This window comes from Dipodomys spectabilis, unplaced genomic scaffold (genome assembly GCF_019054845.1).
Source record: "Dipodomys spectabilis isolate Male_0828 unplaced genomic scaffold, ASM1905484v1 ptg000085l, whole genome shotgun sequence".
Classification (NCBI taxonomy): Eukaryota; Metazoa; Chordata; class Mammalia; order Rodentia; family Heteromyidae; genus Dipodomys; species Dipodomys spectabilis.
The window spans coordinates 9628574-9645479 of NW_024870762.1; the positions used below are offsets into that span (position 1 = coordinate 9628574).

Genomic DNA, 16906 nt, shown 5'->3' on the forward strand with positions numbered 1-16906 from the left:
AAAAAAATTCAAAAAGAAGTAAACATACCCATCCCGATCCTTTGTCATGCCCAATGATCCCCAGTGTCAACTCGTGGCCAATCTTGTTTCTATTCTTCTACCTGTGTGCTTCTCCCTGGACTATTTTGGGAACAGATCCCAGACATTGTGCCATTTATCGGTGATTGTGTTTCTCTTTTTTTAATCTGAAGATTTTTGAATAACAAATAATAATAATAAAGGCTTGGAAAAAAGAAAAGTATCACCTCGCCCACTACCTTGTGTCTTGTTCCTCCTCTGGGTGTGTTGACGCGATCTGTCCTTGGTACCTTCTGCCTTCGCAGTGCAAGCCTGCAGGAAGCCGCAGCAGGTCTTCCAGCTTAAGTCTGACCGTTGAAAGTGCTTTAGAAAGCTTTGATTTCCTGAACACCTCGGATTTTGACGAGGAGGAAGAGGATGCTGATGAGGTTTGTCATGTTGGAGGAGGTGCTGACTCAGTTTTTTCAGACGCTGAGACTGAGAAAAACAGGTAAGTATGAAGTCAACATCTGCCTGTATTTCTTCCCTTCAGCTCAGTGCATCTTTGCATAAGATCACGCTCATCAATGTACTTATGCAACCAGGCTTACACTCTGTGGAGTGTATTTCCCTTAGAATATAAACGGGGTTGATTGACAGCTCCACTAGATCTCTAGCCGGCTGGGTATCACCGTCTCCATCAGTTATTCTTGTGCAATCAAGCCATGGGGTCCATTTTCCTGATGTCAGATGAAGAAAAATGCCCATTGAAACACACAGTCAGCATTTATTGTGAAGGAACACACTTCCCCCTGGGAAAGGCTGCTTTCCTGCTGTTCTTTACTTTTAGCACAATAATGGTGACAGAAATAGTTATGCAAGGGGCTGGGAAGGTGGCTCAGTGGTAGAGTGCTTGCCTTGCATGCCTGAGGCCCTGGGTTCGATTCCCCAGCACCACATAAGCAAAAAGAAAAAAGCCAGAAGTGGCTCTGTGGCTCAGGTGGTAGAGCACTAGCCTTGAGCTGAAGAGCTGAGGGACAGCGTCCAGGCCCAGAGTTCAGGCCCCACGACAGGACCCCCCCCCCCAAAAAAAAAAAAGAGTTATGCAAGTTAAAAAGGTTGTGATTGTCCAGCCTTTACAGAGCTCTCGGTGGGAGGTGCTTTACATTGTTCCTAAAGGAATGATTTTTTTCGACCCTAAAATCTTGTTAGACACACACAGACATACATGTATACACACACACACACACACACACACACACACACACATACACACACACACACACATGAGGATTAGAATTTATCCCTTGAACAAGCTGGGAAAAGAAGGAAATAAATTTTAGGAAATAAATGTAATATTTAACTTAACATTTAATATTTAACTCCATGTAATATTTAATATTTAATAACATTTAATGATTAACATGTAATATTTAACTCCACATTCAACATTGTACTTCTAGCTTGATTGAATTCATGAAATACTTCTTTCACAAAAATGTTTCTATGTACTTGTTAAATCAAGCTAATGTATAACAAGGTTAGGCATGTAAAGGTTTTTCTTCTTGCTATAAGCAGTATCCTAACAATAAAAAAATGGGACTTTTGTACATTTTACAGAACATTTATATTAAATAAATCTAATTCACTCAGTCTTGTTTATAATCAAAAGTATCAGGAAGCTGGAACTGGTGGCTCACCATTGTAATCCTAGCTACTAAGGAGGCTGAGATCTGAGGATCACAATTCAAAGCCAGCCAGGGCAAGGAAAGTCCATGGGACTCTTACCTCCAGTTAACCACCAGAAAACTGGAAGTGGCGCTGTGGCCTAAGCGGTAGAGCCCCAACCTTGAGCTGAAGAGCAGAGGGACAGCACCCAGGCCCAGAGTTCAAGCCCCACAACCAACTAAAAAAAAAAAAAAATCAGGAAAAGAGAGAGTGTGTGTGTGTGTGTGTATGTGTATGTGTGTGTGTGTGTGTGTGTGTGTGTGTGTGTGTGTGTGTGTGTGTGTATGTGTATGTGTTTTAATGTGTTAACTGCAAGGACAAAAGTTGAGGGCTTTCCGCAGGGGATAGATGTGAAGCAGAGCAAAGCCATTGGAGTTTCTAAGTTTGATCTTTTCATTGTGGACACATTGTGCAGCATGAAACTTGGAAGTTTCCCCATCACTATTCCATCTGAATGAACAGGATATGCTGGTTAACAACTCGGTTATGCCATCTTAATTGAGGTTACTAGTCTTTCCCTTGTGAGCATACAGATGCACTTTAAGAATTAAATTGAGCCAGCCACCCGTGGCTCATACCTATAATCCTAGCTACTTCGGAGGCTGAGATCTTAGGATCTCAGTTCAAAGCTAGCCCAGGCAGGAAAGTCCATGAGACTCTTATCTCCAATTAGCAACCAGAAAGACTAGAGTGCTAGTCTTGTGCTGAAGAGCTCAGGGACAGTGCCCAGGCCCAGAGTTCAAGCCCCACGACCAACAACAACAACAAAAAAGATGTTACCGACAATCTATATTTTGCACAAGTGCCCATTATAATCTACCTTTAAACTGTACAGAGACAGTGGAGTCCTGTCCTGAGAGATCGGACTAAACTGTGCTCTAAATATTCAAACACTGTTTTCCACTTTTGTCCATAGCATCTCTGTTCTTGGCAGCTTTCCTGTTTCCTTTATTTCAAGCAACAATTGATCTGAGGCCAGGGAAAGGCCTTGACAGATTATTTCTTAATGGTACTACTCTTGGGAAACCACAAATACAGGGGAGAGTTTAATCCCAGAGAATTTGGCAGATCACCCTGTCAACAGAGCAGGAAAGTGCAACGAGTACAAAATGAGGGCATATTGCAAAGGCTTCTTGGGGAAACCTACTTCATAAATGGTCCATTGTGCTTGAGAAGTAAACGAAGAACTCGAGAAGTAATTTGTTTGCATGAACTTTTAATACTAGGCAAATGGGCAACCTGGCTGGAGTAAGTTGTTTTCAAAAGCTATCTTCAAATTAGGCAAGTGAAAAGACTGATTTAGTGAGTGCTGCTGGGGGCCTGACAGCAGCCATGTTGACTTGACCTATGATCTGTACCCAGGAAGAAAACACTCATGCTTTGCTCAACTTCCTGCTTGACAGTTATAGGTCCGTTCATCCGGAAGCCAGGGGGCATCTTAGTGAAGCGCTGACTGAAGACACAGGAGTGGGGACCAGTGTGGCAGGAAGTCCTCTCCCACTGACCACAGGAAATGAGAGCCTGGACATCACCATTGTCAGGCACCTACAATACTGCACCCAGCTTGTCCAGGTTGGTTTAATGACTACATTTGTGTTTGGGAGCCCGGGTTGCTTAAATTCAAGGCAGGTGTATTCTGACTTTTCAAATTCAGGAGTAAAAACAATTCTACTTCAATTTGAACTAAGTCAAAAACTCAAAGGGGCATGCGCATCTTTCTCTAGCCATCTTAAAGCCTATCTCTCCAGGCAGCAGGTGGAGGTACATGGTTAGTTCTCACTTTGAAATCCTTAGGTAGTAAAGGAGAGTAATATCATTATGGGGAAAAGTTGTTATTTACAAATGGAGTTGTGAAGGGAAGTGTTAATATGGCCTAATGACTATCCATGACTTCATTTCCCACCCCTTCAAAGATAAGAGCAAACTACTAAGGTTTCTAACCACATTTTCCAGGGTTTTGAATAAGTAAATCTGACAAGTACACCACCACTCCCAGCATAACAACTCTTTTGTTTTTTTTTTTTTGGCCCATCATGGGGCTTGAACTCAAGGCCTGGAACTATCCCTGAACTCTTTTTGCTCAAGGCTAGAGCTCTACCACTTTGAACCACAGTGCCACTTCGAGTTTTCTGGTGGTTAATTGGAGATAAGAGTCTTACAAGCCGGGCACCCGTGGCTCACGCCTGTAATCCTAGCTACTCAGAAGGCTGAGATCTGAGAATCATGGTTCAAAGCCAGCCCAGGCAGGAAAATATGTCAGTCTTACCTCCAATTAACTACCAGAAAACCAGAAGTGGCACTGTGGCTCAAGTGGTAGAATGCTTGCCTTGAGCTGAAGAGCACAGGGACAGTGCCCAGATCCAGAGTTCAAGCCCCACGACCAAGAAAAAAAAATTAGGATTCTATCAGTCATAATTATTGGTAAAATAAAGTACTTTTCCACTGGATTTCTTCCAGGAAAGACATTAGTACATAACTGTTAGACCTCCTAAGTTGGAAAATGCTATTTGTCTTAGTGTCCAAATGCTTTAGCCCATACATCTCACATCCATGTCCACCAGGTGACCAGTACAGTTCTCTAAAAGACATCAAAAGGAGAACCATTGAATAACAGTGGTATTTTTATAATCTGAGCGCAAATTAAAGTACATAATACTTATGTGACCTAGGGCAAGTGACTTGACTTCTCCTTGCTTCAGTTTCCTCATCACTTAAATGGGAGGTATCATATAGGGCCTGCTTCATTGGGCCATTGTAAGAATTAACAGGAGTTCAGACCAATGCCTGGTACATAGTGAGCCCTCTGACTGTAATCATGACTATTATACAATCAGTTGTTAATTATCAACTTAAAAACAAGAAAATAAAACCACACTATACAAAAACTACTGCACGTGTAAGACAAATTTTCTGTGTATAAACAGAAAAATTTTGAATTTCAAAAAGGAAAATCAGATTTATAGTACATCAAAGGAAAGATAAAGCCAGGTATGGTGGCTTATCCCTGTTATCTGGGCATTTGGGAGACAGAAACAGGAGGATAACCAGTTCTAGACTATCTGGGCTATATATTGAGACTCTGTCTCAATAACATACATATATACACACATGTACATATACATTCTCATATACACACAAATGGAAAGGGAACTTTATAGAGTAATTTGTTGCTCTACTAAGAAACTTCCAGAATATTTATAGGCATAAAAAAAGTTTAAAGCCAACAAAAGCAGATCCAATTTCATCAGATGGTACATCTGGCAGGGAATGAGACCATGGTGAGGCTGGAACCAGAGCCTCTCATTAAGCATCAATTGAGTCTATTAAACATCACTGATACTTAAGAAGGATGAATCTGTGGGTGTGTGGGGATGGGAGGGGAAATCTGGGAGAAAGCAAGGGAAGGGATAACATTATCCAAAAAGAAATATGTTCTTTGCCTGACTTATGAAACTGTAACCCCTCTGTACATCACCTTTATAATAACAATAAAGAAATTTTAAAAAGAAGGATGAATCTGGGAAGGGAATGTTGAATCAACAGCAATGTAATTGCAATGGTGTTATTTTTCTTTTTCTTAACAGCAAATTGTTTTCTCCAGCAAAACCCCTTTTGTAGCCAGGAATCTCTTGGAGAAGCTTTCTAGGCAGATCCAAGTGATGGAGAAGCTATCAGCTGTCAGTGATGAGAACATAGGGAACATCAGCTCTGTGATAGAAGGTGAGCCATCCCCAGCTTTACCACCACACACCAAACCCCGAAACACACTCCCCAGCAGCCTGCACCTGTTAATTGCTTTGCCAGGAAGATAAACAGGTATTCTTAGGCCATACTACAGGGTAAGATCTCCATACTGTGGACTTGGTTGTGCCACACTAAAGCCTCTGAGTCAAGCTAGAGCCATAGCACCTTTCCTGTAGAACCTCTACCTCCAAAAGTCAGATACTAGTGTTCAAACAGAAATGGCATCCACCCCAGGCAATGTCTCAGGTGGCATGTCATGGGGATTGTTCTCATACAGAGAGTTGGCTAAGACAATGCCCATAACAGGTGGATGTCTCATGGAAGATGCTTGCAAAACCTAAAGGAGAAGGTGGGGCTGTGTGGATGCAGAGGCCTTCAGGGTGATCCCTGGTTCTAAGAGCTTTAGAGGCAGAACTTGACATGGGGAGGATGCCTCAGGCTCTTTATTTTTGTTTTTTTTTTTTTAATTCATTACGTTTGTTTAAAGCATATATTAGTTGTATGTTTTTTTAATACACATATAGACATGTGTATGTGCATATCTATATATCTATATATATGTATGTATTTTGGTCGGTTGGTTGGTTTTGTACTAATACTGGGGCTCGAACTCAAGGCCTGGGGTAGTCCCTTCACTTTCTCACTTAAGGTTGGAGCCCTAGCACTTGAGTCACAGCTCCATTTGTGGCTTTTTGGTGGTGGTTAATTAGAGATAAAAAAGCAATCACATACTTTCTTACCCAGGCTGTCTTCAAACCATTATCCTCAGATCTCAGCCTCCTGAGTAGCTAGAATTACAGGTATGAGCCACCAGCACCCAGCTGTGTTAGTACTTTGATTGGAAATCATTCCCTCAATTGGCCTACATGTCTTTCATAAAGACTAGAGCTTCCATCTTTTCTTGTATCACATAGAAGTAGAAATAGGGGCTCCCAGGTAAGCTGGGATGCAGCCCTAAGCTCCCTTGAAGATCTCCCTGCATGTCTGCCTCAGGCGTCCATTCCTATGAGAATGGTCTTAACAGGTCTGTGAGAGGCATGCAGAGGGCACATCCAGGTTGCATGTGACTCGTCTCTTCTCTGTCAGAGGTCCTCCCCCTTCATTGCTCCCTTCCATCCCTTTCAGGAAAAGTGTCCTGAGGCTGAGTCTCCGGTCTTGCATATGTATTTGCTGTAAAGTTACACCGGGCACTGGTGGCTCACGCCTATAATCCTAGCTACTCAGGAGGCTGAGATCTGAGGATCACAGTTCAAAGCCAGCCCAGGCAGGAAAGTCCATGAGATTCTTATCTCCAGTTAACCACCAGAAAACCAGAAGTGGCGCTGTGGCTCAGGTGGTAGAGTGTTAGCCTTGAGCTGAAGAGCTGAGAGATAGTGCCCAGGCCCAGAGTTCAAGCCTCATGACCACCTCCACTCCCCCCACCCCCAAAAAAAAAAAAAGTTACAGGAGATGAGATACCTGGATGTCTTTCTCAGGGCAAAGCTGTGGATTTGAGTCACTGGAAGCCTGGCTTTGGACTATACTTGCTTTGCCCTCCTGTCAGGAAGTATTCCTTCTTGAGCTATCTCTGTTCTCTGGACCAGAGGAATTTTATAGTTGCTTTCAAATGAAAATCACATTCTTAAAAATAAAAATGAAAATCCCCTTGGGGATAGGACCCCACTCCTACCCTGTCCTGACTAGTGGTACATATCGCCGGCTTGTTGAAAACTCAGGTTGTGGGATGGGGCTGCTCCTCTTTTCCAGCCATCCCAGAATTTCACAAAAAGCTATCTTTGCTGTCCTTCTGGACCAAGTGCTGCAGCCCAGTTGGAGTCTACCACAGCTCAGCTGACCGAGTGATGAAGCAGTTGGAGGCCAGCTTTGCCAGAACTGTAAACAAAGAATATCCAGGGCTTGCGGACCCAGGTATGGAACAGTGATGATTGCAGAATATTTGTCCTTCTATAGGAGAGTGAGTACTGGTGGCATTCCCCTCACTCTTGCCCTATAGCCTAGAGGTGGGGTCCCATCAAGAGCAGTCCTGGAAAAGCAATATATGTCCTTTGGGGAAAACAATCTACTTAATTAGATTTAAGACAAAGATGGTGAATGTGTTTTAATTCAGATGTTTAATTGTGATGGTTTACACAAGCAGTATGTGTGTGCATTGCTATTTAGGCTTGGACAGTTTGCCCTTTGGTGTCCATGGGAAGAATCAAGGTCCCCTACAGATAACCAAATCTGTGCTCAAGTTGCTGATATACAAGGTGATGTGGTGTGTTCGCATACCACCTATGCACATCTTTCCATAAGCTTAAAATCATCTCTGTGTTGCTATAATGCTCAGTAAGTGCTGCAAATAGTACTTAAACTGTGTCGATCAGGAAATAATGACCAGGGTAAAAGACCTGTACTTGTTTAGTACAGATGAAGAGTCTTCACCCTGTATAGCTGTGGTGTGCTGTTGGATTAGAAGATATAAGAGCACATGATAGACTCCTATTGACTAAGAAGCTGAGATCTAAGGATCAAGGTTCTACCCAGGCAGGAAAGTCTGTGAGACTCTTATTTCCAGTTAACCACCAGAAAACCAGAAGGGGTGCTGTGGCTCAAAGGGCTAGAGCTAGCCTTGAGCTGAAGAGCTCAGGGACAGTGCCCAGACCCAAAGTTTAAGCCTCATGGCTGACAAAAAACAAAACAACAACAGCAAAAAAGATGATATGATATGTCATGATAGCAGAGGGTTTGTTTTCAGTAAAATGTCACCGATATGGAAATGTCACCACTTTGGAAAAACCAGAGCTGCTAGTGAAACTGACCATCTCCTACCACCCTAGGGTTAAACAACTGTGCTCTTAACTGTAAGAAGAGGAAAAAATGCTCATGTTCACAAGAAAAGACATGTATTGGTCAATGCATACTTTTATTTCCAAGAGTCAAACATTCAAATGCTCAAAACAAAAGAATGGATGAATGAATATAATCCTACTACAGGATGTTGCATAGTTTAAAAAAATATATATCCAAAAAGAAATGAACTCATTACCTGACTTCTGTAACCCCTTTGTACATCACCTTTATAATAACAATGAAAAACTTAAATAAAAATATATTGCTTCTTCAAGCAACAATTTAGATGAGTCTCATAGATGCTTTCTGAAGTAAAACAAAAAGATACAAATTCTAATTGTAGAATTGTGTGGTTCAATTTCTGTAAGGGCAAAAGAATTCAAGGCACATTTATGTTGATAGAAATCAAGTTATCCATTCCACATGGGAGGAGGGGTGGCTGGCAAGCTCCAACCTGCAAAGGGATATAGGAAAAGCTGATGGCAGGCTGGGATCTTCCACATCTTGACCTAACTGGCAGTTCTATAGGAGGTTCTATATATAAATGCCACCAGGTAGGAATGATTAGGTGAATGAATGAATGGTTCTATTACTTCAGCTGCTTTGTATTTCCTTTTCTGAGTAGTGTTTCGGACCCTGGTGTCCCAAATCCTGGACCAGGCTGAGCCTCTGCTTTCCTCCAACCTCTCCTCAGAAGTTGTCACCGTTTTCCAGTATTATAGTTACTTTACAAGCCATGGTGTGAATGACCTGGAGAGTTACCTGAGCCAGCTGGCCAGGCAGGGTGAGCACCTTCTCTTGTCACACTGCAGATGCAGCTCAGTTTAGAGTTTTCTCGTGTGTGTGTGTGTGTGTGTGTGTGTGTGTGTGTGTGTGTGTGTGTGTGTACACGTGTATACCCAGGTCTAGAACTCAGTGCCTGGGCACTGTCCCTGAGCTTTTTATTCAAAGCTAGCACTCTTCCACTTGAGCCACAGCTCCACTTGGTGGTTCAGGCTGGCTTTGAACCAGGAGCCCTAGTTCTCAGCCTCCTAAGTAGCTAAGATTACAGGAATGAGCCACTGGGGCCTGGTCCCCCTGGTCTTTTTTTTTTTTTAGATTATAAAAACTTCCTCTTTAATCATCTTGAAAAGAACAGATTTCTTGAGTAAAGTGGAAAGTTTCCAATACATTGAGAGATAAATCCACAAGTCACCATACATACAGTACACGGTAGGAAAAAATAAAATAGCAGGTTTATACAACCCCTGGTACAGCCATGGTCCGATTCTTAAAACACTTCCTTCCTCTTCCAAGTGCTCTACAGATACAGAGCACACCATGATTTCTGAGATCCCACTCAACTGAGCTTGAAGCCCACAAAGCATTCCTTGGCAGGGCTTTGGTAGCAGATCTACTCAAGAAGCAAAGCAAGCTGGGTGCCGGTGGCTCATGCCTGTAATCCTAGCTACTCAGGAGGCTGAGATCTGAGGATCACAGTTCAAAGCCAGCCTGGGCAAGGAAAGTTCATGAGACTCCTATCTCCAATTAGCCACCAAAAATCCAGAAGTGGCTCTGTGGCTCAAGTGGTAGAGCGCTAGCCTTGAGCTGAAGAGCTGAGGGACAACACCCAGGCCCAGAGTTCAAGCTCCATGACTGACAAAAAAAAAAAAAAAAGCAAAGACGTTTTCAACAGATTCAAATAGTGTATCAAACATCCTTAAAATATCAAAGTGAGAAATAAGAAAACAACATAATCGTGCTATGAGAAAGATGTTAGAGAGGACAGTTGTGTAAAGCTTGAGGTTGAAAATGGTTCTCCAGCTTCATTTCTTTGGCTTGTTGGGTATTGGCCTCCGGAACAGCAAGATGTGAGGTTCTGGTTCATGGATCATATAATGAACGCATCCCTGATCTGTTGAGCACCAAGATTCCTCCATTCAGATTCAGACATCAAATGGGTTCTTGAGACAAGTTTGGCTATGTTCTTGGGTTACATGACATGCCAGTATTCAAACTCCTCGTCGTCATATTTCTCCAAATAGTAAATTTATTTATGCGACATGACACTCAGGCAGCCAGTTTCCAGCCATGAGCTCCCAACCTCCAAACACTCCCAATATCACATATCACACCCCCTGGTCTTTTCAATTACAGCTTTTATTCATGGTAGTGCTCTCTCTCTCTCTCTCTCTCTCTCTCTCTCTCTCTCTCTCTCTCTCTCTCTTCTCTCTCTCTCTCCTCTCTCGCTCTCCTCTCTCGCTCTCTCTCTCCTTCCCTCCCCTTCTTCCCCTACCCTCCTCCCTCCCCCTCTCTCTTCCTTTCCCTCTCTCTTCCCCTCTCCCTCTCTCCCCTCCTCTCCGTTTCTCCCCCCCACTCCTCCCTTTTAAATAACTTCTGAATCTTTAACATTAGTTAATAAAACAAGAATTTACTGAGCATTCTGGTCATGAACAGAGGTATAACATTAACAGGAAGCTTGTAACTGATTTAAGATTTAACTATAAATTTTTTCTTTCATTAATATATTTGACATTTGTAGGATCAGACCCACAGGCAATGTTACTTTGTATGGTTCTTTGTGATGGAGTTTTTCATCAACAATAGACAGAAATGGGATTTATAAGAAGGCTAGGATAAAAGTGGGAAGGGAAGGTAGAGAATGAAATTTAAGACTATCCAGGGAAGGAGAGGGGCCAAATCGAGGGTAGGGTTTAAGCACCTCTAATATTGTCAATAAAGCATTTGAATACAGTACGAATCTCTCTGGGGGAGGAGCCAGGCTAGGAGCAGCTGGTTCTGGCTCGCAGGTTGGTGCTCCACAAATCCACAGGCCTTGGCCATTTAGATGGAAGGGGCAGGAGGAATGAGGTGTGTTCTCCAAGACTGGAGCAATATTAGCATGTCTGACCCAGACCCAGTCTCTACCGTGCTCTTTCCAGAACATTAACCTGGCAATAACTAACATCATGTGGAATAGTAAAAGTCCTCTGTCTAGCTGAGAATACTCTTGTATAACTCACCAAAAAAGAATTTGGTACCAAAGACTAGGAAGAGAAAGCCAGGGTAGGAAGACCGTATCCTAAGAGCACAAGGTCTCATTATATGATAGTGTCATTTATTCTTTCTTTCTTTCTCTTCCTTCCTTCCTCTCTCTCTCTCTCTCTCTCTCTCTCTCTCTCTCTCTCTCTCTCTCTCTCTCTCTTCTCTCTTTCTCTTTCTTTCTTTTTCTTTCTTTTTGTCAGTCATGGGGCTTGAACTCTGGGCCTGAGTGCTATCCCTCAGCTCTTCAGCTTAAGGCTAGCGCTCTACCACTTGAGCTACAGCGCCACTTTTCTAGTGGTTTATTGCAGATAAAGAGTTTCACAGACTTTCCTGCCCAGGATAGCTTTGAACCATGATCCTCAGATCTCAGCCTGAGTAGCTAGGCTTACAGGCAGGAAGTATTGAATACTCTTGTGACTGTCTCTTTACAGATAGCATGCCATTCCTGACTCATGACACCTGGCCAAACTGTCCCAAGAAGATTCAGACTCTACTATTAGTCATAGTGTTTCCATAGTCTGAGTTCCCATAACTGAGTTTCTTCATCAGGGCCTGGCCACCTCAGTATGTTCAAGGATTTACCTAGGATTACAATTTTTAGATAGCTGATATATGGAATACTGTAGGAAATACCTCTCTGTATTTTCTTCACTGTATATTTCTATATGTGACTACTAAATTCAACTGTGTTCTGATCTGCAGCCATTAGAAAGAGAACTTTGAAATAGAACTTTTAAGTTGGTAGAAATCTAACTTTACATTTCCTCTCTGATTTGCTCCCTTCTCATTATAATTACTCGAATTATTGGGACTTTACTCACCATCTTTATCATGCACTAGTTTTTCATAGATACTGGGTTTACTGTATATATGCTTTCACTAAAAATACAGAGCACTGCCTTTTTAATTGTTTTTATCCTTAAATGGTTGTTCAAAGAGGTTTCAGTTGAGCACATTGGTTTATAAGTACAATGCATCTTAGTCAATGTCATCTCTTTCATCATTCTGCCCCATCTCTCCCAACCCCACCTACCCTCTCAATTTTCCTAGTCTTCTCACATATATACATTGAATATTATAACTGTATTTTCCCATCCTTTCTCTCTTCATTCATCTACCCTCCTCCCATTGACCTCAGCCCCCCTGACACCTCAAATGTCAGTTTACTGGGGTTCATTTTGTTAGCCTGTAAGTAATTCAAAAGAGTTGCACTTGGGAGCTGGGAATGTGGCTTAGTAGTAAAGTGCTTGCCTGGTATGCATGAAGTCCTGGGTTTGATTCCTCAGCATATACACAGAAAAAGCCAGAAGTGGTGCTGTGGCTCAAGTGGTAGGGTGCTAGCCTTGAGCAAAAGCAGCTCAGGGACAGTGGCCCAGGCCCTGAGTTCAAACCCCAGGACTAACAAAAAAAAAAGTTACATCCTTGGAATACTCCCCTACATATACCAACTTCAGTTAATATGTTAGTATAGTAAATATACATATGATCCTGTATTGTACATATTTACATATATATATTTATAATTTAGATCTGCCACATATGAGAGAAAACATACATCCTTTGGGGGTATTGACCTTTTTTAATGGCTACATTGTTGGACTAGCAGACCTTGAGCTCCGTTTCCTTCTTATCCTCTAGTTTCTGTGGTTCAGACTCTGCAGTCATTAAGGGATGAGAACCTGCTACAGATGGTTAGCGATCTTGTTGCCAGCAACCTCCCAGCCCAGCAGGAAGTGCTCAGGACTCTGGCCTTGCTGCTAACCAGAGATAACAATGAAGTCAGCGAGGCTGTGACACTGTACTTGACAGCTGCCTCCAAAAACCAGCACTTCAGGGAAAAGGTAGGAAGCCAACTCATGGCCACCCAGTCACAGCTTGTTTACATTTCTATCATTTACTATGACACTCATTCTCTGATAGATAAATAAATAAATGTCTTATTAGTAATTTGTACTCTGTAAAAGAACACTATAGAAATATAGTAGAGTGCCCTTGTAAGTCCAGCTTCCAGAGAAAATCAGTAATAATTGTCTGTTCCTGGAGATTTCATCTAAATATGCTAGCATATGTAATTATATATTTTTATTTATTTTTTGGTCAGTTGTGGGGCCTGAACTCTGGGTCTGGGCGCTGTCCCTCAGTTCTTCAGCTCAAGGCTAGCACCCTACCACTTGAGCCGCAGCACCACTTCCGGGTCTTTCTGCTTATGTGGTGCTAAGGAATCGAACCCAGGGCCTTATGCATGCAAGGCAAGCACTCTACCACCTGAGCCCCCTTCCCAACCCTGTAATTATATATTTATTTTATTTACATTTTTTGAGTGCTGGTACTGGGGCTTTAACTCGGGGCCCAGGTGCTGTCCCTTAGCCTTTTCACTCAAGACTAGTGCTTTACAAATGAACCGCAGCTCCACTTCTGGCTTTTTAGTGGTTAATTGAAGAGTTTCATGGATTTTCCTGCCTGGGCTGGTTTGAACCTCAAGCTCATTTGTTTTAATATTAAGTCCTACACATTTTATAAATTACTTAGAAAAAATAGCTTAGTAGTTTTAGAAAAATTACTTTGTATGTGTTTGTGTGTGTTCCAGTTCTAGGACTTGAACTCAGGGCCTGGGTGCCATCCCTGAACTCCTTTTGCTCAAGGCTAGCGTTCTACCACTTGAGCCACAGAACCATGTCTGGCCTTTTTTTTTGGTTGGTCGTGGGGCTTGAACTCTGGGCCTGGGCGCTATCCTTCAGCTCTTCAGCTCAAAGCTAGTGTGCTACCACTTAAGCTACAGCACCACTTCCGATTTTCTGGTGGTTTTACTGGCGAAAGAGTCTTACAACCTTTCCTGCGCAGGCTGACTTTGAACCACCATCCTCAGATCTCAGCCTCCTGAGTAGCTAGGATTACAGGCGTGAGCCACTGGCACCCAGCTATGTCTGGCTTTTTCTGAGTAGTTTATTGGGGATAAGAGTCTTGTAGATTTTTCCTCCAACGCCCAGTTTAAGAAAAATTATTTTTATGTAGTTTTTTGAAGATTTGGTTTGGTTTGGTTTGGTCTTTTTGTAGTGTTAGGGGTAGAATCTACTCTCTCAGAGTTGTCTTCCCAGGCTGGTTTCGAACTGACATCCTCAGATGTTCAGATCTGAGCCCTCCCAGTAGCCGTGGTATGATCCACTGGCACCTATCCATTACTGCCTTTTTCATTGTCAAACAATTCATATTGTCTCAGTGTATCTCTCCTTCTTTTTCAGGCCTTGCTCTACTACTGTGAAGCACTAACAAAAACTAACCTCCAACTCCAGAAGGCAGCTTGCCTGGCCCTGAGAAGCCTTGAGGTAAAGAACTCAGAACCACCCCCTACCATGCACTTGTGCATGCATACACACATACATAAATACACACACACACACTTTTCCATTAGAGCCAGGCTAAGCCAAGTAGACACAGCAGCTTTCCCTCCATTGGAAAGTTCCTCTTCTAGTGGTATATCTTACCTCTTTTCATCTGTGTAGATGTGAGGTCCCTCAGTGGTAACTGCATAAGATTTGTGCAACAACAAGTAACAGGAAATGGTAATGTTTTGCAACAGACCACAGGAATCAGTCTGCCCTTGCATAAGTATTAGAGAAGTATTTAAGCCAAGTACTTAAAACACATGTCTGTAATCCTAGCTACTCAGGAGGCTGAGATCTGAGGATCTCCAGGCAAAGCCAGCTCAGGCAGAAAAGTTGATGAGACTCTTCTGTACAATTAACCACCAGAAAGCCAGAGATGGAGCTGTGGCTCAAATGATAGAGCACTTGCCTTAAGAGATAAAGCTAAGGGACAAAGACCAGGCCCTGAGTTCAAGTCCTAGTATTGGCACAGAAAAAGGGAGAAAGAAAGGAAGGGAGGGAGGGAGGAAAGGAAGGAAGGAAGGAAGGAAGGAAGGCTCAAAAGAGATAATAAGGTGATTTCACCAATACTTAAACATGTATAGCAAATAGCATAGAAAAATGAAATTTGCAAAGAAGTATGAAAATTTAATGAGCCACTAAATTCCCAGACCCTTTTCATGAAACATTGTCTATGAAGCAGCTAACCAATCTTAACTGTATCAGGGGATGTGTTAGGGAGCCAGGGAAGAAAACTAAAACGTCAGTGGAAGAACAATAAGGGCTGAGAATTCCCAACATAAAAGAGTTTACTTTTTAATGTTTGACCTCCCTTTTAAATGGGGAGTCTTTGAGAAAAGAAAGAGAAGTCCACACCTTAGAGCTTGCTAAAACCTTGGATGGGCACTGTGGACGAGGGGCAGGGACCTGTAGGCCTGGTAGGACATGAAAGGGCTTAATGCCTCAAAAGAAAAAGTTAATGACCTGTGAAGAAAAACAACCGTGGGAAATTTTTCCTTCCTTGTTAGTTGGTCAAAAAATTACCTCTAGGTAGCCAAAAAAAAAAGTCCACATTGATTACTGTTTATGTGGGTATTCCCTGACATAGAGGGACAAAATAGGGCTGATATCTTTGTTAAATTTCATAGAAATAAAAACACAGGGATCTTGCCTTGAATTCAGAGCTTTTTTTGTTCAAGTTCATGCTCTAGCACTTGAACCACAGCTTCACTTCTGGATTTTTGGTGGTCAAATGAAAATAAGAGTCTCACAGACTTCATTGCATACATAGGCTGGTTTCTCAGCTTCCTAAATAGCTAGGATTACAGGTGTGAGCCACCAGCACCAAGTAGAATCTATATTTTTAAGATGCTTCGTAACTGATCCTAGGATACTCGACTAGGGTTACAAACCCCTAAGTAAAAGTTTTTTAAAGTTCCTGCCAGTGGTGAAATTCTAAGTGTCATAAAACCCTAGTCCTGGATGTCACAGTGCTATTTAAACTGTGTTCTCTTTAATAGGCTACTGAATGTATTAAAATGCTGGTGACATTGTGTCAGTCTGATACGGAAGAAATCAGAAATGTGGCCTCAGAAACCCTCTTGTCTCTGGGTGAGTGTTGTTTGTTTTTACATAATTGTTTACTTCTGAAATTTCCAAAAGGAATGTTAAGGAAGTTTCATGTCCATTGTTTTAGCAGTTTCTCCGCCCTAGGCTGTAAACTACACACACACACACCCCTCTCACTGGACACTAAACTACACACACACACACACACACACACACACACACACCCCTCTCTCACTGGACACTAAGAGCCACTAAACTACACACACACACACACACACACACACACACACACACACCCCTCTCTCTCACTGGACACTAAGAGCCACTAAACTACACACACACACACACACACACACACACACACACACACACACACACACACACACACACACATACACTCTCTCTCTCTCTCTCTCACTGGACACTAAGAGCCAGCGTTCCTCTGTGCCCAACTTGGAACAAGGAACATAGAAGCCAAGCATAAAGCAGAGGCATTAGATATCCAACTGTGGATTGCCACTCCATAATGGCACACATCAGAAGACAGTGATTGACTAAGGAAACTGGGATGCCTTCCCAGGGGATATTGTGCACCTCAGCACCAACCCTGTCCCTGGGGTGACTGCACTGCTTACCTGAGCCCTGCCACC

General features: G+C 42.5%; 1 protein-coding gene and 1 pseudogene across 3 annotated transcripts in view; one reads left to right on the plus strand and one right to left on the minus strand.

Moving 5' to 3' along the window:
• Positions 1-16906, plus strand: part of Ripor2 (RHO family interacting cell polarization regulator 2) — a 103804-nt gene that overhangs the window by 81908 nt on the left and 4990 nt on the right. For all 3 annotated transcript variants that reach the window (XM_042683807.1, XM_042683809.1, XM_042683808.1), the window contains exons 14-21: positions 324-508; positions 3129-3297; positions 5310-5445; positions 7216-7377; positions 8927-9085; positions 12964-13166; positions 14565-14648; positions 16208-16298. In XM_042683807.1, the coding sequence (XP_042539741.1) occupies positions 324-508; positions 3129-3297; positions 5310-5445; positions 7216-7377; positions 8927-9085; positions 12964-13166; positions 14565-14648; positions 16208-16298 (1189 nt within the window). The remainder of the gene's footprint in view (positions 1-323; positions 509-3128; positions 3298-5309; positions 5446-7215; positions 7378-8926; positions 9086-12963; positions 13167-14564; positions 14649-16207; positions 16299-16906) is intronic.
• LOC122111091 lies at positions 9991-10345 on the minus strand (annotated as a pseudogene).